Raw genomic sequence first — 23,777 nt, forward strand, 5'->3', positions numbered from 1 at the left:
TTCCGCACATATGGTTACTACACCCAGAGTCAAGAAACCATATGTCTGTTTTGTGTTGCTCCCCTTCTTCAACATAAGCCATCAGCAACATGTGTTCCTGGCTTTCTCCTTGACTCTTTGCAAAATTTGCTGCTCTTTTCATCGGACATTCCCATTGAAAATGCCCAAGCTTGTTACAAGAATAGCACTCTATTGTAGCTTTGTCCAAGCTTTATCTACTTCTCCCACGGCCTCTGCCTCCGTAACTTCCACATCCTCTTGGTCGTCCACTGTAATTGCCACGATGAGTCACTTTCAGAGCATGCTCTTCCTCTATAGTGTTACTCATGCATTGTCCGTGCACAAGTAAACTGCTCTGTAGCTCATCAATCGATAAATTACTAGTATCCTTGGACTCCTCAATTGAACACACAACATAATTGAATTTTGGAGTCATTGATCTCAGAATCTTCTCTACAACATTAAAGACATACAAATTCTCACCATTAACTTTCATCTTGTTTGTTATAACAAGAACACGAGTAAAAAACTCATTCACAGATTCTTCATCCTTCATTTGGAGAAGTTCGTACTCCTTCCGTAGTGCTTGCAGCTGAGCTCGCTTTACCCGCGTGGTTCCTTGATATTTTTTGCTTCATAGAGTCCTAGATATTCTTCGATGTGTCTTTGTTGATGATCGTCTCCAAAATGGAACGATCCAATGCCTGAAATAGATAATTCTTGGCTTTCAAATCTTTCAACTTCTGCTCTTCATGAATTTTCTTGTGCGGAAGCCCATTTTCTATAATGCCCTAATACTCCTTAGATCGAAGAAAATTCTCCATCAACATCGCCCAATGATCATAGTGGCCATCGAATTTCGGGATCGACGGTTGAACAAAAGAACTCTCTGTTGCCATTTTTTTTATTTCCTTGCTAGAAGACTGCTGCTTCTGCTTAGCCTCGAGCGAGGCTCTGATACTAAATGAAGAGATATATCAGATTTAATAAAAGAATATTGAGAGGAAAAGTTGTCATAATTTATTCAATGAGAATTCTGGCTATGTATATAGCCTACAAGATCAAACAGAAACAACGAAAAATAAAGAACTAACAGCTAATGGACGTCTAAACAGAAAAGACCTCTTCTAAAGCTAAAAAAAACTCCACAAAAAATGTGATTTATTTAGTAGCTAAATGTTGACTAATTCCTATATGAATAGATATATCAGATTTAATAAAAGAATATTGAGAGGAAAAGCTGTCATTAATTTATTCAATGAGTATTCTGGCTATGTATATAGCCTACAAAATCAAACAGAAACAACGAAAAATAAAGAACTAACAGCTAATGGACTTCTAAACAGAAAAGACCTCTTCTAAAGTTAAAAAAAAAAACTCCACAGAGAATGGGATTTATTTACTAGCTAAATGTTGACTAATTCCAAAATTTATAATTCCTTTATATATCACTCATCTAATTATTAATTATAATTTTGAGATTTGAAAATTTTCTTTTCAGTTTTTGTTTGCCGTGATGCTAAGTTATCAATTAAATTAAGCACAAGCAAGGAATTGATATTTTACATAGAACTCAGAAATTGAATGATATGAATAGTAAAAGATCCTCCTAGGGTTTAAAAATGGGAGGGTGAAGGTGAGTTCTGAAGGCAGAGATTAAAAAATAGAGAATGCGCAATGAAAACCCGGTGAGGCTGACACAGTCACACTCCCAAGTTATGATGCGAAGCAATGAAATAGAATAATGAGGAATAACAGACTCCTCTTTCGACACCACTCATTAAATATTCAATTTTCAGTTTTCAGTATTCATATCCTCTCGTGGATTTCACCATTTTAGTCTTTCTTTTTTTCAAACTCCCGTCCATGCCCGCGCACTGAAGCAAGAATCCGTTGATCCAAATTAATACTGCTTACTATAATCTATATATACACACAGACGTATATAAAATCAACAAATAGTATATATAATATATACACGCTGTATGAGAGAGAAAGAAAGAATAGCAATTCAAAATAGAGAGAGAAAGGAAGAAAGAAAAAGGATATGAAAATAATGAGACAGATCATCATTCAGTCACTCACTCATAATCTCCACAAGTTCCAATTTCTGCACTTCCCTCTCATTGCTTACTTTCTTTCCTTTCTTTCGTTTCCTTTTTTTTTTTTCCTTTCTTCTTCCTTTCTCTTGTGTATCATTCTTGTAACTTAATTTAGATCTCTGCGTACACCCTTTCTCGATCTATAACAATACCGACAATATACATATACATATGTTCACATATCCAATTCCTCGATTTTCGAGCACAGCAACGACCCATCAAAGCATTGCCCTTTTTGCAGTCCAATCTTTTTTGGCATTTTAAAGAATCAATCTTTGGTGATTTATTTGGTATTTGAGTTACTACAAATACTATTACCCTTTTTTCTTGAATAACAAGAACAGAAAGTTAATTAGAATCCGAGGACAAGAAAAAGAACTCCGTTTTGAACTAAACAGTAGTAACTCTCCAATGTAAAAGATTGAAAAGAGAGAGGGGAGAATTCGGTACTTGGGTCGGGTCCTTTTTGAGAAGTTACATTTCTTTTCTTTTCTTTTCTTTTCTTTTTTTTCACTTTTCTTTTTCGGGATTTTTTTTGGGTTTGATAAAGGTTTTGGCTTTATAGCATGCTAGTTGGATTTAATAAAGGAAGGAGCGTCAAGGGGATAGAGAAAGTGAGTCACTAAGTAAAGAAAATGCAAGAAACAAAGAAGAAGAATAGTGGTTGCAATGAAGATTCCAAGAAGAAGGAAAGACATATAGTAACATGGACTCAACAGGTTATCTTCTATCTTTCTCTCTATTTATCTGTCTTTCTGGGTTCTCCTCTGTTTTTGTTCTGTTTATTCTTAAGATTAGATTCTTGTGATTACAGGAGGATGATATTCTCAGACAGCAAATTAGTCTACATGGAACTGAAAAGTTAGAATCTTTCTTTGTTGTTTTGGTTTCTTTTCTTGCTTCGATTATCTGGGTTTTGACTACTAGTATAAAGGGTTCGGCAAGGATAATATTGATGGGTTTGTTTGTTAATTTATGATTGCAGTTGGGCGATTATTGCTTCTAAGTTCAAAGATAAAACCACAAGACAGTGCAGAAGAAGGTTAGTGAGTGATAGTGGCAGTATCGCAAATCCTCAGTTATCTATTTGATACTCTCCTGTTTAAAACTTGCACTATATTTATATTTTTTTTATTCAGTGAAAGTAGCAAGCTTTTGGATATTTTATTTTAATTCCCAGCAGCATCTGATTTGAAATGTTGATATTGTTACTGTAGATGGTACACATATTTGAATTCTGATTTCAAGAAGGGGGGTTGGTCACCAGAGGAAGATTTGCTCTTATGTGAGGTAATTTGATGATCTGTTTGTGCATTTGCTTGAAACTTCTATAAAATTATCAAAACGGTCAAGCGAGGACGAAACGAAGTTAGGTGAATATGAAGTCCAGCATTGCATAAGTTACACACTCTATTTATGAAATGGAAGTGCTTCTCTGAACAATTTTTCTTTTCCGGTCTTTCTGGTGTTTGGTTATATTTTTCTTGCTGGTAAAATTAGATCTTCAGTTTCTTGAAATGGAGAAGGACTGAGAAATAATTGTTGTTCTTCCAGTTCCAAAAGGTTGCAATATCTGATAACTTGAGGTGATCTGCAGGCTCAGAAAATTTTCGGTAACAGATGGACAGAAATAGCAAAAGTTGTCTCTGGCAGGTATAAAAACAACTCTTTCCTCCTTAATATAATCACGAGGTTCTCTTTGATTATTTGCTTATCCTATTTTTGTTTTCAAACTTGTGCATTTTCAGAACGGATAACGCTGTGAAGAATAGGTTCACTACTTTGTGCAAGAAGAGAGCAAAATATGAGGCTTTAGCTAAAGAGAATAAAAGTACATATGTCAACTCAAATAACAAAAGAATCCTATTCCAGAATGGGTACAGTGCAGATGGATCACCAGAAAAGGCTCCACCTGCTAAGAAGACAAGGTACATCAGGTTTACAACTTAGATGTGTTTATACAATAGTCATTTGCAAGAGGACTCGCACACCGGAACTCATTTCCTTATTTTTCAGGCGGTCCCATATCATTGATCGTACAGAACACTACAAGTTGGCAAACAGATCACACCTGCAAGGTGGAAATCAGCAGTCTAGGCCTCCATTTGCAGTGTTGGCTCAAAATTTCCACAATGTTAATGTTGCTGCTCAGCATACTGCCGTCAATGCCAAGGAGGTCTTGATTGATGGTAAATTACCAAACAAAATATATGTTTTTCTGAATTGACATCTGGTTTGATTGTTCTACAAAAATCAGGAAACACATTAAGACAACACAGCTTTTGAAAAATGTTATTTTGATTGTCTATTAAGTTTGTGGGAATCAAACCTTTTTGAAACTTAACAATAACCTTGCTGTTTGTTTAGCAGCTGAAAACAGTAAAATTGAAGCGACATTTCTCAGAAAGGATGATCCAAAGATAACTGCTCTGATGCAACAAGCTGAGCTTCTCAGCTCACTCGCTTTGAAAGTTAATACAGAGAATACAGATCAGAGTCTGGAAAATGCTTGGAAGGTAAGCTAAAATAATACACTTGTCTGGGAAGCGAAAATGGTCTTTCACTAGCATATTCAGTAGCAAAGATAGATGTCTTCCCTTGGGGAACATTGGCATGGAAGGGAGGGAGAGGAGTGAGGACTTCAGGGATTATGGGGTGCATAGTGTCATTCATGGTACACCAGGGTATTCGAGTTGACATTCTAAATTAGTTTTGTCTGCTTGTCAGTCAAGTCAATACGCAAGCATATAAATGCTATATTGATCACGTTGCTCCTCACATACAAAAAAAATAAAAGCCTTCTTTCAAGTGGAATAGATATGATGAATGTGTGATTTAGCTGCCCCTCATATCTTTCTATAAATCTGACTTTCAGGTGCTTCAGGATTTCCTGAACCGGAGTAAAGAAAATGATATCCTCGGATATAGAATATCTGACATTGATTTTCAACTTGAAGACTTCAAGGACTTGATAGAGGATTTAAGGAGTAGTTATGATGGAAGTCGACCATCTTGGAGGTAATAAAAGCTGGCTAGTTTAATATTTCGGTTTAAGCAAAAACAAAGTGTCTAATTTTTTGTTGAAACATTGTAGGCAACCTGATCTATATGAGGATTCTCCAGCCAGCTCTGACTACAGTACGGGGTCAACTCTAATGCCTTATACAGCCCCTGATAAAACAGAACAAGCTCAGGCTGAGATTGGTGAAGTGCATAAGGATATTGGAAATGAATTACAGTCAGTTAATGCTGAAGAGCAAAATGATGTGGATGAGTGTGAGAAAGAAATTATTCCCTGCGCAAGCATATCTCAAGGTAATAAATCTTTACTATCAGATAATGGCCCAACATATACAGTTTTTTAACATTATCTAGATGCTAAATCCATAGAATTATAGTAATTGATGAATCTGAACTTATTGCAGGAGAGATATTTCCATCTTTTGATGAGCAAACAAACAATGACGTAGTTGTTTCAGCATCATCAAGCTCAGAATTCAGTTCTCCTCTTCAAGTTACACCAATTTTCAGATCCTTAGCAGCAGGGATTCCCAGCCCAAAATTTTCAGAAAGTGTAAGTTAACACAACTTATTGGTTCTGCCAGCTAACGCATTATAGTTCATTTACAGGCTTATGAACTTCACCTTATTACCATCAGTGGTAGTACTAGTCAAGTCCATAATTGTACTGGTGGGATTTCTGGACTTGCCAGTTGGAGCATTAGAATTACTAGTAGCAATGAACTTGCTGAAAACAGCACATCAGCAGCAAGAAGTCATAGCACTTCAACTTGCTCTTATCTGGGTGCTGACTGTTAGTAATAACAGAAAGAGGAAGTGAATATTCGTCTTATTATCAGCCCTGTATTTTCTTAGTAATTGACTCACTAGGAAGCGTTTGAGAACGTGAACCAACTATGCTATCAAACTTCTAAATTTGCTGCGTTAGCAAGTGGTGTAGATAATGGCAATACAGGTGATAAGGAAAATGAGGAAAGAAGAAAAGAGAGTTTTTTTGGGGAAGGGGAAAATGGGAGGAAGGACAGTACGATGAAATTAGGGCATGGGACAGACAAATTTGTTCCTTGTCCTGTAGTTCTCACATCCCTTCTTCCTCCCATTTTCCCTTTCCCTCAATATTCTTCCCTCTCCCAAACAGAGGGTTTTAGCCAATATTATTGTTAGACACGTTAGGTATTTAAACTACATAAAGTCCAAATATAATTCCTTCCAAACAAATACAACCATGTATCTGCGATCCATTAATCGATAAGATGGACTTTTAGTGCAAATAGTCAAGCCAACTTCATTACTTAGAAATTAGTGAATGCAGTAATAGCAGCAACAATGGATACTTGGCTTATTAAACATTTATGCACTAATAAGCGACTGACAATGTGAAGGACAGGATTATCAGATATCTAGGTTTGATGCTGTATTACTAGGTGACATAGATAATGGGCCTGGGGGTTATGAACAAGGAAATAGCTGTGTGTTATTTATTAATATATATAAGATGGACTTCTTCCATTGATAATCAAACCATCATCATGGACTTCAAAAATTAGCTGTACTCAATCCCATTAGGCTGTTCTGTTGGCTGGTGGTTTGGTTAGTGGGCTTTTGTAGATGAAATTAACATTTACCAGCAGTGGCTGCCTGCTTTTACAACCATTTTGGTCTGCAAAAGAATTTAATTCAGGTTAGAATGAACTCTAGATAGGATGGTTTACAGCTTGCTCATGCGCGCATGTGCATGAGCATGAGCATGCTAACCATCAGGTAGAGTGCATTCACTCCATCCAGACGGTCATTTAGCTTGCCGCATGTGCGCATGAGCATACTGAATCATTCTTAGTACTTACTTAAGGTTAAAGATTACTAACCAACAAGACTTGTACAAGGATCAATTCCACTGGAGTCACCTAAGTTCAAACCTGAAGTCAAAGTCTAAGAAGTTGCAAGTGCATTTATGTTGAATGTCTACTTCTGTCATCCCCTGCAAGCTTGCAATAATTTACCAAAAACCGAAGTGGTCATATGCTACCAAAACCAAGGGGAAAAAGAAGCAGAGAACCTTGTGGATCTTATATTATATTCACTTTTATTTTCCTTAGGCCCAATTATTTAATTTCCACTTACAACTTCCCAAACACCTTCAAGAATTAGTTCTCATGTATCATAGTTAGTACATAAGCAATGATTCACTGGAATAGCCCGTCTAGCTTGACGCAGACCTTGTAGGATGGTTAAGTGAAATCAAGTGTGGTACTTTATTTGTTTCTAATGCTAGCAACTATAGATTCATTGACAATTTAGATTATTAAAACCAATGTGCTGTCTCTCAATTTTCGTTGTTGTAGAACTGCTCCAATTTAGTATGAAGATCATGTTCCAACCCCAATTCTGTCTGTTTTCATAAATTGCCACTAATACAGTTAATGTTAGCATGTTATGTGCACATACATATATGAACATGAACTGAAGTATTTATTAATTTTTGATGCTAGACTAACCTCTCTTTTTCTTTTTTCTCTTGTTTTGGGCCTATTCTTTTCAGGAAAGGAACTTCCTATTAAAAACACTTGGAGTGGAATCTCCTTGTCCCAATCAAAGCATTAATCCTTCTCAACCACCACCTTGCAGAAGAGCCCTCCTTCAAAGTCTATAACTAAACCTCTCTGAACCATCTCACATACAGAAAGTGCTCTATCCCTTATACCTCATCTTTAATGTCAAGGGAGTTTTTCTTTTTTCCTTCTCTTATTTAAGATTAGTTTCCTAGGATTGCAGCCATCATTGCCCGAAGTTTTATTAAGAGGTGTAGTAGATCTGCATTCCAAAATACCCTTGTCTAGAATGCAAAGGGTGCATTCTAGACATCTCGGACACATCTAACAAAGTGTTCTGAGTCCATTTTTCTTTTCCCTACTAGAAGAGTACAATCCTAATACTCACATTTAAAATCAGTGTGCTTGTTAATGTGTGTGTCATTCTTTTGTTTGTTTCTTTATTTGGTTTCGGGGTGTTCGACCTTCCGATCCAGTTTTTGGCCTTTTGATTCATCATCTGTACAGAGCCTATATAAGTACGTAGTCAGAGTGTAATTATACATCGGCAACTCGCCAATATATAATTGAAGAAGCAGAAGAAAAAGAAAAAAAAAAAAAAAGAAGTTTAAAGAAAAAAAGGAGAATTAACCAGCTGATTGGATTCCTTTTTGTTGCTTTCAGGTGTGCATAGGGTATAGAATAAGTTTTCCCTCTTTTCTGATTTCTAATGTAATAGAACTTTATGTGATTGAAATGAAAATGTGTTTTGGCTTTGGTGTGCATATGCTTTACTTTTATCTGTTTTTCCTTGTGCATTTATTCCATTTCATGCATGCTACTAATCGAAGTACATATCAGAAAATAATGCAAAACCAGAAGCTTAAAAATGAAAACCTTCATTCTTCACTTGCTCTGTTGTTCTTGGGAATTCGATTGAAGAATGAAAAGCAAATGCCACCCACACCAAAATGGGGATCAAGAACACCGTTGTGACCACATTTGGTGCATTTTCTTCCTTTCTTCTTTCATTGATTCCAAGAACCAGAATACACGAGTCAGAATTCTGTTGTTTTGCTGTCAACATGCAAGACACTGAACAAAAGAAAGGAGGCAAAAAGAAGAAAGATGGAAAAAGGGCTTACCTAAAGAATGGAAGAACTTAGTAAAAAGTTTCTTGATGTGGAATTCAAGAAGCCATGCGTCCAGTAACTCTGCGTTGCTCTCTCTTATCAGAGTGTTTTTTTTTTTTTTTTTTTAAATTTCTGCGGACAGTGCTGTGGGGAAGAAGGGTCCTGGCTGGGAACTCTATCATATGGGATGGTGGATTTATATTTGCTACTATAGTAGTACTACTAGTGGAGACAGGTATAATGATGATCAGAGCTAAAGTTAAAGGGTAAAAGAGGGAGAGGGAACCTCATACGAAATAAAGTGCACTCATTGGACACAACTTTCTCGAGATAAGTTAATAGTTGACTATTTATTGACCACCTAATTTCAAATGCCAAACAAAAAGATTTCGTTCTCACCTGCAAATGAATCTTCTGCTATCCCCACCAAACCAATGGACAATTGAGTGATATCTAGCAGAAGTCCGATTAATAGGGCAACACTACTCAAATTCAGCTTGATTTGGAGGATTCAACTTTTATTTTGTTTTTTATTTTAAAAAAAAATTAAACCTGGCTATCAATAAAATACTAGAAATAATTCTAATTTCACTTAATTATTATTGAAACATTTACGCTATCTTTGGATTATAAACAAAATGATAATCCAGATTGGCCCTCTAAATTTGCAAGTAGTTCAATTTGGTTATTTGTTTTTACTTTTATGGGTAATTCAACCAAATCCTTTGCTCTTTTATCTTATTTTTTGTCGTTGGAGCCCTATTTTTCAATTAAGAACTTTTTTTTTTTTAATAGAACAAAGTTTCAATTTTGCCCCTCAATATTTCATGGGGCTCAATTTGTTCATGTTTAAAAATAATTTAACTATAATTTATTTAATTATCTAACTGAATTTATTTATTAAGTTTTTTTATGTGTTTTAGGTTCTTAATTATTTAATTGAGCAAATGAAGGAATTAGTACTAGAAGTGGCTCAGTTTTTAGTGTTGGAGGTGGTATTAAATTTTATTATTTACCGATAGTTGAAGGTGTTTATGAGTATTATAAATATACATATATATCAGGTCTATTTGCAAATTCAGGGTGTAAATTGGAGTTTATTTTAGAAAAGAAAGGAATAATTGGAAGGAAAATAATAATTATTTTGTTAGCATTGTTTGGATGAAGCAAAATAAAGGTTATTTCTTGCGGAAAACTTTCTTCATTGGCGCACGTTTGACCCTTTTCTTTTTTCCTCTTCCATCCCTTATTTTCACATTCCCAAATGAGCCGTTAATGTATTGTGTAATTAAATCAAACTCAAGTGGCTCGAGAGTCGCTAACACTAACAACATATTGATAAATCCCATCTTGAATGACATTATTATAGGAATCTTCTTCTTAAGCCAAATGACCCATTTCATCATTCACTGCCAAACAAGACAACAGCAACTTAATTGATAGCCAGAGAAACAATTGATTAGATATCCTAACTGCATTGATGGTGAGTAGGGTAATAAGTGATAACACAGAGTGAAAAATCATTAGATACTTGCAGCCTCTCATTGCAATGGTGGCTCCCACGTCACGCAAGTTTCATCTCTTGTGATTCCGAGAGGGCTCAAGCATCTGTTGGTAACTTCTCATAGTAATCTAACAAAATATAAATGGAGTTAGCCCTGGATTGAATGAGCTACATTTGCTCAAGTTCCATAATCTTATTTCTCATTCTAACAAATCCTTATACAAATTAGTTAATCATGGAGTTGGTGAACGGTAAATATGAAATAATTACTATCAATTTTACAGTCCCTATCATTCTCTAACATCACCTTGATTATAAAATTTAAAGCAGAAATGAAATTCTTTAGAAGTAAGTCAATTTTTCAAGTTCTTCTGACAGCCACCTTTGTTTGAACCTCTTCTACGTCTTAACTAACCTTGAGAATTGAATGATTAAAGTAACAAACTTGTGCCTTTATCCCTATAGTTACAGAAAAGAAATGGAAAGAAATCCAAAAATCCAAATACTCGGAACTTGTAACTTGCTATTTCAATACAGGATCTAGTTCAATTACATTTAACAACTCCTAGCTGTTGTCTACATTTGATGCCACTGAACCTTCTGGCTACTATGGCCATATAACAAGATTTAGAAAAGGGAAAAAAATGCGGAGAGAAGGATGAATATAGAGTTCAAAATTGTTACAATCCCTAATCATGCAGCCTTTCTCTTCTTCTGCAGTTTCTGTAACTTCTTCCACTTAAGATATATCTGGTACGACAACCCTGAGAAGACCACGACTACACAACCCCATTGTTTTGTTGACAGAGGATTGCCACTCAAGACTGAAGACACCACAATACTGACAAACTTGCGGGTTGTGGTGATGGTGGTGTTAGCAAGTGACCCAAATCGGCTAATGGTTAAAAAGATGAAATTCTGGCCTACAGCACCACATAGGCAATAGAGAAAAATGTCCCAAGCTGCCTCAGGATGCTGTTTGCAGAACTGAACTGCTTCGTATCCAATGGCCTGTGGCCAGCCAAACATGTAGATCATATTATATATGGTACCCCATAGATTCATTCCCAACATTATATCCCAGGCGCTTGTCTTCGGATACCTGGAAAGAAGACAAAAATGTAATAATGAAAGTGAAGTGCAGATGGAAGAAGGTCCGAGAATGTCGTCGAGTCGAGCAATAAAACAGAAGATACTGTCCACTGCCAACTAAGAATTACTGACAAAATCACTTCATTTAAATTGTAATATGGGAACATATTTTCTACCTTGCAGTAAGTGAATCCTGAGTAGCATTTGTAAATCCATCAAATGCAAGGTTCAAAAAACAAAGCCCATATCCAAGCGGTGCATTTGGATGTGCCAGCTTGCTGATGGTCTTTGAGCTAGTCTGAAGTCACAGCATTGACAGGAAAAAGTCAGAACTGAAAATTCATTTGGTTGAAAATAATATTATATTAACAAATCCAATACATTACCTTCAATAGTGCAAAAGTTGATACTCCTCCGGCAACAAGAAAAGTACATAAATACTCCGGAAAAGTGTATCTGATGCCATAAACTAAAGTGCCCATCAGCATGACTGCAGAAGATAAGACAATCCATCAGTTATTTGATGACTACCATGATGGATGCCAAATCTAGATTTTATAAGTTAATGCAGCACAAGGAGAGAACAAGCAAATATAGCATAAGCAATTAACCGCATCTTTCAAGGAATGCAAGGGTCCTAATGCTCAAATCCACCATTTTTGCAATCATTTCATCATTATTAAGCAACTTCTAAAATCTCTTAATAGGTGTGACATACAATAAGCTACACAGCATAATTTCCTAGTGGTGAAAAACAGCATGCATAAGTAAATAACAATCTTCAAAAAGGTTGAAAACTGAAAATCCTATAGTTTTGCTATTTAAAACTCTAATGAACTTACCAGGAGTAGCAAAAGATAGTGAAACAAAAGCAATCAATGATTAAGAATCTTTATCTCTCATAATATTGCTTGCAAAGGCTACAGAAAATGCAATTTTGAGAACAAGGTACAGATTTAACACCAAATGCTAACAAAGATCCTGAGCATCAATCAATCAATCATTATGCCTGGCAGTAAGTGTGCTTGTCTTAGAGAAGTATGAAACTAGAAAATCACAAATGTCATACCTGGAATCATCTTGGAAGATTTTGCCAGGACCTGAGCAGGGTAACTGATATACTTTAAAGCTTCAATCCCCATGGCTGGTCCAATAGTATTTGTAATGCCAGCGCTCCAGTATGTCCACCATGGGGCGCCACCACCAGAGCTGCTTCGGGACCAAATCTTTATCACTGTATAAAACAAGTAACTTTAGCCACAACATGTCTCAATTCCATGTAATTGTACACAATATCAACAAGGTATAATAAGAAACTTACTTATATAAGACCAAATTAAGCAGATAACATTTTGTGCCAAATTCAGGAATGCTAAGTGCTCAAATCTCTTGCCATCCGGACCAAATCGCTTAGTTGACCTTAACAATCAAAATAAGATTTGCTGTCAATAAAACCAGTCTTTCTTTGCTTGAAACAAATAACCTATTAAACTTTTCTTAAGCAAATGCATCAATATATTATAGATCACTATATACAGTTATATTAAGAAGAAATTAATCAACTCAAAAAATTAAATCCTAAAATTAGAAAGCCAAAAAAAAAAACTATAACATTATCAATTGCAATTCCTGAAGTCCCTAAATTTTTATCCTGAATCCTAATTAATCAATCAATGGACGCTAAATGTAGCTTTATATTTATATTTTGAAATATGAGAAAAATAGAAGAGTGCATACAGAGTTTCCTGCAGAACGCCTTGGTAAATGTAAGCCGACCAGATCCCGGCAACGCAGAAGGCCAAAACTAACACTCGCCGGATCCCGGCGCCGTGTGCTTCCATTTTGCCTGCCGGCAGTCCCGTCAATAAATCTTTCGCGGTTTTCTTATTTTACTTTTTTAACGAAGTTAGAAACGAGTAAAAAACAAAAAGAGAGATCGATTGAATAAGGAAAGAAATTATATAATATTTATATATATATAAATTATTGAGCAGCAATTTTTCTTAACTTTAACGGCCAAGCTGCGTTTTGAATCTTTATTTATTGTTTGTCTTCGTGTTCTAAGGGGAGGAGAAGGAAGTTAAGAGGAGCGCGAAGCAACGTGGATTTTCCACGTGGATGTTTCCTATTGGATCAGTGACTTCATCTCGCGTTTGTCATTGGCTGTTGCAACGCGGAACCACCTTCTCCATTGTACCGGTAATGTCCAGTTCAAAACGCTGCGATTTTTCTTGTTTATTCATTTATTCAAAAGCCCAATTTCGTGTTGGTTTGGGTCCACATGGCCCAAATTGAAAAATTAGAATAAATGTTGAACTTCAGAATCCCTTTTCTCCAAATGCTTGTACATTCTTATTTTCATGTCAAACTGAAGCATAGCATTAGTTTATGGACCATACAAGATTTTTAAAAATTATCACAAATTATAACAGTAAAGTTCAGAGATATAAACTATTGTGTCTATTTCTTTGTAGCCAATCAAAGATACAACTCTTTCATCCTTTTATCTCTGCAGTCCTTTAATACTATGTTCTAATGGATCGTCATTAATTCTTTATACAACTTAATTACTAAAAATGATAAATCTTTAATTTAAAATAATCTAAGAAATTAAAAGAATCTATTTAATCCCGTCTGCATAATTTAAAAGTCTATTTAAATCTCATTTCAAAAATATATAGATTATTATAAAATTATGTTAACTATGTGAGTTTGTGTAGGTAAATCAATGTCGATTTTTGGGGTCGCGATGAGTGCATCTCAAACAATGTTGATTGAAGTTTTGGCAGAATGAGATTGAAGTTTTTGTAGGGACCATTAATTTTATTTAACAATGTTATAATGTTCTAAAGGATTCGAAGAAGATGAAGAAACTGAAAAATGACTTTTCAATTTGGCTTAGTGGTTGCATCTGCTGTAATGTTGTGTTTTGATGTTTTGGGAGATTTTACTGCATTCTTTTTACTGGATTAAAGTCTGTTTGGTTCCACTGATAGCTGATAGGCGGTGGTTAATAACCGATAAATTAAACCATCAGGTAATTTTATTAAAAATTATTATTAGTATGTTAAATAACCATTTAGAATGTAATTTACCGTTAAATATATTTTATATTATTTTATTATATTCAATCATACACACTAATAAAAATAACTTATAATAACTAAAAGTGTTATAGTTAATTTTCTTTAGCTCAATTGTATTTATTAGTAAAAATACTTATAAAAATTATTTTAAAATAAAAGTTTAAATTTAAATTCTATTAATAAAATTTTTAATTTTAAATACCATAGTTATAAATCTTATAATTATTTAATTATTAAAAATAATTTTAAAATAATAGTTATTTATTATAACGTATAAAAATTTAATTATATGATATCAACTTAAAATAAATTATTATTAATAGATTTTAATAAGAATTAAAATGTCCAATAATAAATAAAATAAAATCATCTATCAGCTTATAAAAAAAATTAAAAGTAAAACTGATACAATTAATAGTTGATTGAAATTAAATTAATTATCAACTATTTTTTTAAGTGTTTACTAAACTCTTTAATATAGTTATTCGATAGATATCAATTTCATCAAAACTCTAAACCAAACAGCTTCTTAGTGGATAAATTAGCTATTTGAGTTAGGAGTAATTTCATTTTTAAGTTTAATGTGCATAATATATTTTTTTCAAACAAATCAAAAAAGAAAAGAGAAGATTATGCTGTTTTTATAATCACATGACAATGACTTTAGGTTGCAATATATGGATATATTCTAATGCACGTTTATATGTTTTAGAATTGGAAAATTTAGAAAATATTTTTTATCTCTGAAATATTCTAACATTACTTCTGGTTAGTAAAATTTTAAAAATATTCTCAAATTGAAAATATGTTTTTTTCTCAAAGAATAAAAAATAGGTGCTTCATTTTACGGGCTTGTTTGGTTGTGGCTGATAGCTGATAACTAATAAATTAAACCGTTTGGTAGAATTTTATTAAGGGATTATTATTAGTATATTAAATTACCATTTAAAATATAATATATCATTAAATATATTTTAATTTATTTATATTATATTTAATAATACAAATTAATAAAAATAACTTATAATAATTAAAAATATAATAGTTAATTTTATTTAGCTCAATTGTATTTATTTATTAAAAATATTTATAAAAATTATTTTAAAAATAAAAATTTAAAACTAAATTCCACTAATAAGATTTTCTACTTTCAAATACCGTAACTTTAAATATTATAATTATTTAACTATTAAGAATAATTTTAAAATAATAATTATATATTATAAAATATAAAATTTGAATGAATAAGATTAATTTAAAAATAAGTTATTATTAATAAATTTTAATAAAGATAATAGTATTTAAATAAATATAATAGTATTTAAATAAATAAATAAATTAAATTAAATTAGCTATCAACTTATAAAAAAAATTAAAATACAGCTGTAACTGAATAAAATTAAATTAATTATTAACTGTTATTTTAAAATATTTATTAAATATTTTTATATAATTATTTAATAAAAAATAATTATCAGCTACATTCTACACAACATATCCTTAACACCTAACTCTCTGCTCCAAAAAAACAGAAGAGAAATTGTGGGCAAAAGAAAAAAGAGAAAAAGAGAGAGAGAGAGATGCTCAATGCTCTCATCTATAGAAATGAAATAGAGCCACATAAAAACACAAGCTTATGATATTTTTATTCAATAAGCCATTTCTGCAAACACAAGCCGATTTATGAAGTGGTCCCCGACAAGCTTGACCGTTTTCACAATTTTAAATTCATTCGAAAATCTAAAAGGGAGTCTAGAAGTGGAATTGGTGCAAATCCATTGACCCGAATGTGTATTTTTCTTAATTTTTTTTAATTCCGTTTTCTCCGTATGAAAGGGTGAGAATTAAGTATGGACCCCACCAAACGAAATTTGTTTTCAACTAAATTAAATTTGGTGCCCAATTCATTGACTTTGTGGTCCTATGCTCAATTAATTAATTGATTTAAAAAAGAAAAGTAATTAATATTTAACATCATTTTTCAAAGTAAAAGATCATTTTCAGAAAAACTAAAAATCAGTATTTTCAGATAAGACAAATTTTTATCTTAGGACAAACTAACTCTATCCATCCTCTCTTTATTATATTTTAAATTCTGCCTGATATCTTTTCTATTTCAACAGTGCTTGAATAAATCATGATGCATATTCATATAATTGTTTGGAAAAATTGTTGTAAGAGATTGATCAATGAATTTACATAAATTAATGAGGTTGACCTTCTTAAACATGGATGACTTTGATAATCCAAGAAAATGTGTTAGAGGTGGGTCTGTTTGCTGGCGTGAAAGCCTGAATTTAGTCAACTTGTCATCTCCAAAATAAGACCAGATGGATAGATGACAAGCAACCAGTTGTTGTGTACATCAATTAATACGGTCATGGTCTGAACATTCACAATTATTGCCTTTAGATAGAAACACATTATTGGCACGTGTAAATGCATTTCCTTTCATGGGTAATTCTTTGGCAATGTATATATTTATCTACTGCGTGGGCCATATTAGTGGTTAATGATATTAGATTAAATAATTCAAGAACTAGATAACAACCACACTTTCATTATAAATTCTAATAGTCACATTTTCAACTACATGATTTGTAAAGGAAAAAAAAAAGAATTCAAAATACTTTAAATCCGCCAGAAAAACACGATTGAGACATGAGAAAGAGGGAATAGACATGCACGGTCGCGGGGGGAAATTGATCTTTTGATGCTCCTGCCGTTGTCTTGTCGATAAACCTCAACTTTAAGGTGGAGAAATGCATCAACACTTGGAGACAAGGTAAAATTGGTGCTAAACAGAATATAGCTTCTTAACATTTCATTTGTGCGATTTGAGAAATTCATGGAATTCGAAACACTCCACTATCACTTATTAATATTTTAAAAAGTAGGGAGATGCTATTGGCACACTCTCACCTATTGTTTGACACCCTCGTTATTGTTTTATTTCTCAATATTTTTTAATTTTGTAATTATTTATTCTTCATCATGTCTATTTCTTTTTTCATTCTCGTACTTTAACAAATATATTTGCAATTTAATTAGAAAGTTCACTAAAGTTTAAGAGAATTGATTGTAGATAGATCATTTTAGCTATCCTTCAATCTAAAAAAAGTTTGTAAGAAATGGTTGATTCAAGATGTGATAAATTTATTATTTTTTAGTTCATGAGTTGATTTCACGATGCATATCTATTAAAAAAAGATAGACAACCTCCACTTCACTATTTTATCTTATTATGAAGACTATTTTTATCTATAATGATAGATAAATAAAAGGCTTCCTGAAGTCTTTTTTTTTTTTTTTTTATGTTTCTTATGCATCCACTTACTTAATATTTATTTATATTTAAAAATGAGTTAGTTGAACTTAAAAATTCATCTATTGAAAATAAGTAAACAATTGAATTGGACTTATTACCTGGTATCAACGCAATTGAATTGGACTTATTACCTGGTATCAACGAAATCCAGTACTAACTTTTATCTTTTCTTTCTCACTAAAGTAATCAATCAACTTGTCGCCTAAAAAATTTTGAAAAAAAAATTTCGACATATTTTATTATTATTTTATTATGAGAATCTAGTATATATCTTTTAAGCCTCTCATTATAAATAAAAAGAAAAAAAGTCGTTTTCACATATTTTAATTAATTATATTCTTATTTTTCTCTCAATATTAATTTCATAATCATCCTAGTTAACTTAAAGGCATGTTTATCAAGAATAGATCTTTTATGAATAAATCAAAAAATTTTAAATCACATCAATCTGTATAATGTCTTTTTGTTCTATTGGCTAATTTATAGTTTTGCTTGTATATTGTATTAGTAACATGCTTGCAGACTGAGTCTCAAATTGTTATAGTTCACTATTTCCCATGCTAGAAAAGTAATTTTGTTTAATATTTTTTCATATGATAGAGCTAAGAAAGTGGTGCTCATAGTTAATGGATCTCCCGTTTTAGTCAAGAATTATTATCTTTTCTTCTTCTTCTTTTTTCTCATGTAGCCAAATTTAATGTCGAACTCAACGCTTACATTATGTTTAGCTGAGTCAATAGAATTTTTAAAATTTATTTATTTGGCAATAAATTTGATTTCGAAGGGCATATATGTTGTTGTTTTTGTCTTTGAATAACAAATAAGAGAAATACAATTGGGTAATCAACCAATAAAAATGGATAAATGAGCACCGTACCGATTGGTACCAAAGGTTTAATGTTCAAGTGCACAAGCCAAAATAAATCAACAATTAAGCACAATCACACAAGAGACACCAAATTTGCGTGGAAAAACCCTCTCAACTTGGAGGCTAAAAAACCACGAGGCACACCAGCAAGCTTTCACTATACCAACAAAATGGGTACAATTGTTTTTCTCAAGTTTTGGCCCTAAACTTGAGGTATATACTTGCTAATAGAGAGATAACACATTACGAAAATACCCACTTCAAAACCCCAATTTCATCCAAATCAAAGCAAATCCTAGATTTGAGAAAACTAATAAATACTCTTCTTACCAACTGGGAGAGACTCAATCAAGGCAATGAGATCAAAGAGATCGTCTTTCTCTTCGTTTCCTTCTCTTCACCACCTTCTATTTCTCTCTCCTTCTCCTTCTCCTTATCTCTCTCTTTCTTTCTCTCTTTTTTTTTTTTTTTTTCTGGCCCCGTCGCACACCCACACGCTGGAAAAAAAGGGAAGAAGTTTTTTTTTTTTTTTTTTAGGCTGGATCCTACGAGGCCTAACACCAACAATCTCCCCCTCCAACCCATGGAGAGAGGCACGCCAATCTTCAAGTCATCACTTGGTATCCATGCCGACAAGCCGGCAACAAAGCTCAAGCTTGTTTCTCGAAACTATCTTTGTCAACATGTCTGACGGATTCTTATCAGTGTGGATTTTCTTCAGCTTCATCTGTTGGTACTCTATAGTATCTCTCAACCAATGAAATCTCACATCAATGTGCTTAGTTTTAGAATGATACGTATCATTCTTGCTCAAGTCTATGGCACTCTAGCTATCACAGAAAACAACTGCCTTTTCTGGTTGCATACCAAGCTCTAGGAGCAATCTAGTCAACCATAATAGCTCCTTGCTAGCTTCGGTGGCTGCAATGTATTCTGTTTCTATAGTCGACAAAGCTACATATTTCTGCAGTTTGGATTGCCACAACATGGCTCCCCCTGCAAAAGTAAGCACATAACCCAAAATAGACTTTCTATGATCCAGATCACTAGCCATATCAGCATCTGTGTAGCCTTCTAGCACAGATTCACATTTTCCAAAACCCAAACACAACTTGGAGGTGCCTCTTAGGTATCTAAGGATCCACTTCACTGCTTTCCAATGTTGTTTTCCAGGATTAGAGAGAAATCTGCTTACCACACCAACTGCATGAGCTATATCTGGCCTGGTGTAAACCATCGCATACATCAAACTCCCTACTGCTGAGGAGTATGGCACACTTGACATTTCATCCTTTTCTTTCTCTGTAGATGGACACAGTTTCTTGCTTAATTTCAAATGGCTAGGAAGTGGATAGCTTACTTCCTTTGCTCCCTTCATGTTGAATCTCTCAAGCACCCTTTCAATGTACTTTTCCTGTGACAACCAAAGTTTCTTGGCTTTCTGTCACGGGTAATCTGCATGCCTAATATCTGGTGCGCTTGGCCCATGTCCTTCATGTTAAATGACTTGGACATCTCCTTCTTCAACATGGCTATCATTTGAGCATCTTGTCCTGCAATTAACATATCATCAACATAAAGTAAGAGGATTAAGATTTTCTCATTAGTAAATCTTTTGAAGTAAACACATGGATCAACCTTGGTTCTCTGATACTCATGACTTATCATGAAAGAGCCAAACTTCTTATACCACTGTCTCAGAGACTGTTTCAATCCGTACAGACTCTTCTTCAATTTGCAGACCATGTTCTCTTTTCCTTTTACTTCAAATCCCTCCGGTTGCACCATATAGACCTCTTCCTCCAAGTCACCATGAAGAAATGCAGTTTTCACGTCAAGTTGTTCAAGGTCAAGGTCCAAACTAGCTACTAGACCTAACACTGTACGGATGGAAGTCATCTTCACCATTGGTGAAAAAATCTCTTCAAAATCGATACATTGCTTTTGCCCAAAACCCTTCACTACCAATCGGGCTTTATAATTCACAAGCTCTCCATTCCCATCTCTTTTTAGCTTGGACACCCATTTGTTCCTTATGTCTTTCGGCCCTTAGGAAGCTCCACCAGCTCATATGTTCCATTTTCTTGCAATGACTGCATCTCGTCCTTCATTGCATCATGCCACTTAGCCTTATCTTTATGAGCTTGTGCCTCCTTAAAAGTATTTGGTTCTCCTTCTTCTGTCAATAAGATATACTCTGAAGAAGAGTATCTCTTAAAAAGTTGGTGCTCTCTTTCAGACCTTCTTACCTGGAGCTCTTCTGGCTCCCCTTGATGATGTTAATCCCCCTGCTCAAGAGCATCATAAATGACCTCATCATCATCATTACTACCAATCATGTTAGAGGTTTCCTCAGAGGCTTCTTCATTATGTTCATCTTCATCTGTTGTTGCTGGCTGTCCAGGTGAAGGGACTGGTGTGAGTTCTATGGACTCACCAGCTCTCTCTGACTTCTTATCGATTTTTTGATCTATCCCTGTTTGGTCTTCATAGAATACAACATCTCTGCACCTTATAATTTTCTTCTTTTCTGGGTCCCATAACCTGTATCCAAATTCCTCGTTTCCATACCCAAAGAAAATACATGGAGTTGCTTTATCATCTAACTTGGATCTGTGCTCCTTTGGAATGTGCACATATGCTTTGGATCCAAACACCCTTAGATGAGAGTATGTCACATTCTTCTTGGACCATACTCTTTCTGATATCTCAAACTTCAAAGGAACAGATGGTGACCTGTTTATGAGGTAGCAAGCGGTGCGAGCTGCTTCTCTCCAAAACTGTTTCGGCAACTTTGCCATTTTTAGCATGCATCTGACCTTCTCTACAATGGTAAGATTCATTCTCTCAGCTACACCATTGTGTTGTGGGGTTCCAGGTACTGACTTTTCATGTCAGATTCCATATAGTGCACAATATGCTTTGAACTCCTTGGAGGTATACTATCCCCCGTTGTCAGAACGGAGGTATTTTAACTTTTTATCTGTCTCTCTCTCTCTCTCTACCATGACATGAAACTCTTGAAAGCATTTGAACACCTGGTCCTTCGTTCTCAGAAAATAAACCCACACCTTTCTAGATGTATCATCAATAAAGGTCAGAAAATATTGATTGCTACCCAAAGGCTCCACCTCAAAGAGACCACACACATCAAAGTAAACCAAATCCAGCACCTTATGTTTTCTTTTTGATATTTGACTAAAAGAGACTCGATGTTGCTTACCAAATAGATAATAGTCGCATGGATCTAGAACCTTATCTTTGGTCGAAGGGATGTGTGACTTCCTCGCCAAGATTTGTAATCCTTTCTCACTCATGTGGCCAAGGTGTTGATGCCACAGATTTAAAGAATTTTCAGCTTGTATTGCATTCAACCCATTCTTGAGCACCTTTGTATGGGTATTGTATAGGGAGTGCCACGACTTCCCTCTTGCTACAACCATTGATCCTTTGTTGAGCTTCCATTCTCCACCTCCTAGGTAATGCTTGAATCCATCTTTGTCCAATGCATCACCAGATATCAGATTTAGGTGTAAATCAAGAATATGCCGCACATCTTTCAGTGTTAACCGACATTCCATATCTGTCTGCAGACAAATGTTACCAATACCCATGATGCTCGAGTGACTAGTGTTACCCATCTTCACTGTACCAAAGTCTCCAGCTTTATAAGTCATGAAGAACTCTTTATTTGGTGTAGCATGATAGCAAGCACCTGTATCAACTATCCACTTGACTCCGTGGTGACCTTCCACATGTAGACATTGCTCCTCTTCACAAGAAAGAATCATTACATCATCTGCAGTTAATGTGGCTGTGGTGTTCTTGTTATCATCCTCTTTCTTCTGATTTTTGCCCTCTTTCCATAGTCTTTTCCAAGCTTTACAATTTCTCTTCATGTGACCTTCTTTACCACAATGGTAGCATTGTCTTCCCTTAGACTTTGACCTGCCTTTGGACTTGCTACGGCCTCTTGATTGTTATCTGTATTCAGCTCTTCCCCTATTCTTTGTGACAAGGGCTTGTGCACCATTTGTATCCGTTGACTTTCTTCTTGTCTCCTCGTTGAATAAGCTACTAGTAACTATACTTATAGTGACCACACCATTGGGAGCTGCATTACTGATTGTCACAACCAAGGTCTCCCAACTGTCGGGCAATGATCCCAAAAGCAATAAAGCCTGTAACTCATCTTCTATGGTCATCTTCATCGTTGACAATTGATTTATCAGGCTCTGGAACTCGTTTAGATGCTCAGCAACACTTGTACCTTCTTTGAATTTTAGATTCACTAGTTTTTGGATCAGAAACGCCTTGTTAGCTGCAGTTCTCTGTTCATACAGCGACTCCAGCTTCTTCCACAACTTATATGCGCTCGTCTCACTTGCTACATGGTGGTATACGTTGTCATCAAGCCATTGTCTGATTGTGCCGACCGCTTTTCGATTCAATTTAGCCTAATCAGCAGTGGCCATATCTTTCGACTTTGCACTATCTCCCTCAACCGGTTCATACAAATCCTTGCAGTAAAGGATATCCTCCATTTTGGATTTCCATATCTGCCAGTTGTTGTTTGTCAACTTGATCATGGTGCTACTACCTTTCATCTCAACCAACAAAAGCACTCTAAAAAAAACCAGGCTCTGATACCACTTGTTGTTTTTGTCTTTCAATAACAAATAAGAGAAATGCAATTGGGTAATCAACCAATAAAAATAGATAAATGAGCATCGTACCGATTGGTACCAAAGGTTCAATGTTCAAGTGCACAAGCCAAAATAAATCAACAATTAAGCACAATCACACAAGAGACACCAGATTTACGTGGAAAAACCCTCTCAACTTGGAGGCTAAAAAACCACGAGGCACACCAGCAAGCTTTCACTATACCAACAAAATGGGTACAATTGTTCTTCTCGAGTTTTGACCCTAAACTTGAGGTATATACTTGCTAATATAGAGATAATACAAGAGATAAACACATTACGAAAATACCCACTTCAAAATCCTAATTTTATCCAAATCAAAGCAAATCCTAGATTTGAGAAAACTAAGAAATACTCTTCTTACCAACTGGGAGAGACTCAATCAAGGCAATGAGATCAAAGAGATCGT

General features: G+C 34.5%; 3 protein-coding genes and 1 long non-coding RNA gene across 7 annotated transcripts; 1 reads left to right on the top strand and 3 right to left on the bottom strand.

Annotated features, from left to right (window-relative positions):
• Window positions 1–211: 211 nt before the first annotated feature.
• Window positions 212–556, bottom strand: LOC107261320. The gene has a single exon (XM_015719769.2). It carries the CDS (start codon window positions 554–556, stop codon window positions 212–214), a length of 345 nt encoding a protein of 114 aa, XP_015575255.2.
• A 1,303-nt stretch (window positions 557–1,859) lies between these two features.
• Window positions 1,860–8,436, top strand: LOC8286993 (transcription factor MYB124). 2 transcript variants are annotated; one of them, XM_015719819.3, is made up of 12 exons: window positions 1,860–2,821; window positions 2,917–2,963; window positions 3,088–3,144; window positions 3,320–3,392; window positions 3,700–3,755; window positions 3,851–4,030; window positions 4,119–4,291; window positions 4,470–4,618; window positions 4,978–5,120; window positions 5,197–5,417; window positions 5,528–5,676; window positions 7,663–8,436. In XM_015719819.3, exons 1-12 carry the CDS (start codon window positions 2,738–2,740, stop codon window positions 7,771–7,773), a joined length of 1,443 nt encoding a protein of 480 aa, XP_015575305.1. In that variant the 5' UTR covers window positions 1,860–2,737; the 3' UTR covers window positions 7,774–8,436. The 2 variants fall into 2 exon arrangements, with proteins under 2 accessions (XP_015575305.1, XP_015575306.1); XM_015719820.3 differs by having other exon boundaries at window positions 1,861–2,821; window positions 4,473–4,618.
• Window positions 3,920–9,345, bottom strand: LOC112535000. 3 transcript variants are annotated; one of them, XR_007216935.1, is made up of 4 exons: window positions 8,797–9,344; window positions 6,989–8,673; window positions 4,432–6,783; window positions 3,920–4,346 (listed from the first exon to the last, which is right to left on the bottom strand). It is a non-coding gene; the product is annotated as an uncharacterized LOC112535000 (long non-coding RNA). The 3 variants fall into 3 exon arrangements; XR_007216934.1 differs by having other exon boundaries at window positions 4,432–8,673; window positions 8,797–9,345; XR_007216942.1 differs by having other exon boundaries at window positions 4,432–8,676; window positions 8,797–9,345.
• A 1,446-nt stretch (window positions 9,346–10,791) lies between these two features.
• LOC8286995 (UDP-galactose/UDP-glucose transporter 3) lies at window positions 10,792–13,431 on the bottom strand. Its single transcript, XM_002520070.4, has 6 exons — window positions 13,118–13,431; window positions 12,702–12,799; window positions 12,450–12,614; window positions 11,767–11,870; window positions 11,557–11,678; window positions 10,792–11,390 (listed from the first exon to the last, which is right to left on the bottom strand). The coding sequence occupies exons 1-6, from the start codon at window positions 13,219–13,221 to the stop codon at window positions 10,982–10,984; spliced, it is 1,002 nt and encodes a 333-aa protein (XP_002520116.2). The 5' UTR covers window positions 13,222–13,431; the 3' UTR covers window positions 10,792–10,981.
• Between the last annotated feature and the right edge of the window lie 10,346 nt (window positions 13,432–23,777).

The sequence above is a fragment of the Ricinus communis genome, chromosome 1 (assembly GCF_019578655.1).
Source record: "Ricinus communis isolate WT05 ecotype wild-type chromosome 1, ASM1957865v1, whole genome shotgun sequence".
NCBI lineage: Eukaryota > Viridiplantae > Streptophyta > Magnoliopsida > Malpighiales > Euphorbiaceae > Ricinus > Ricinus communis.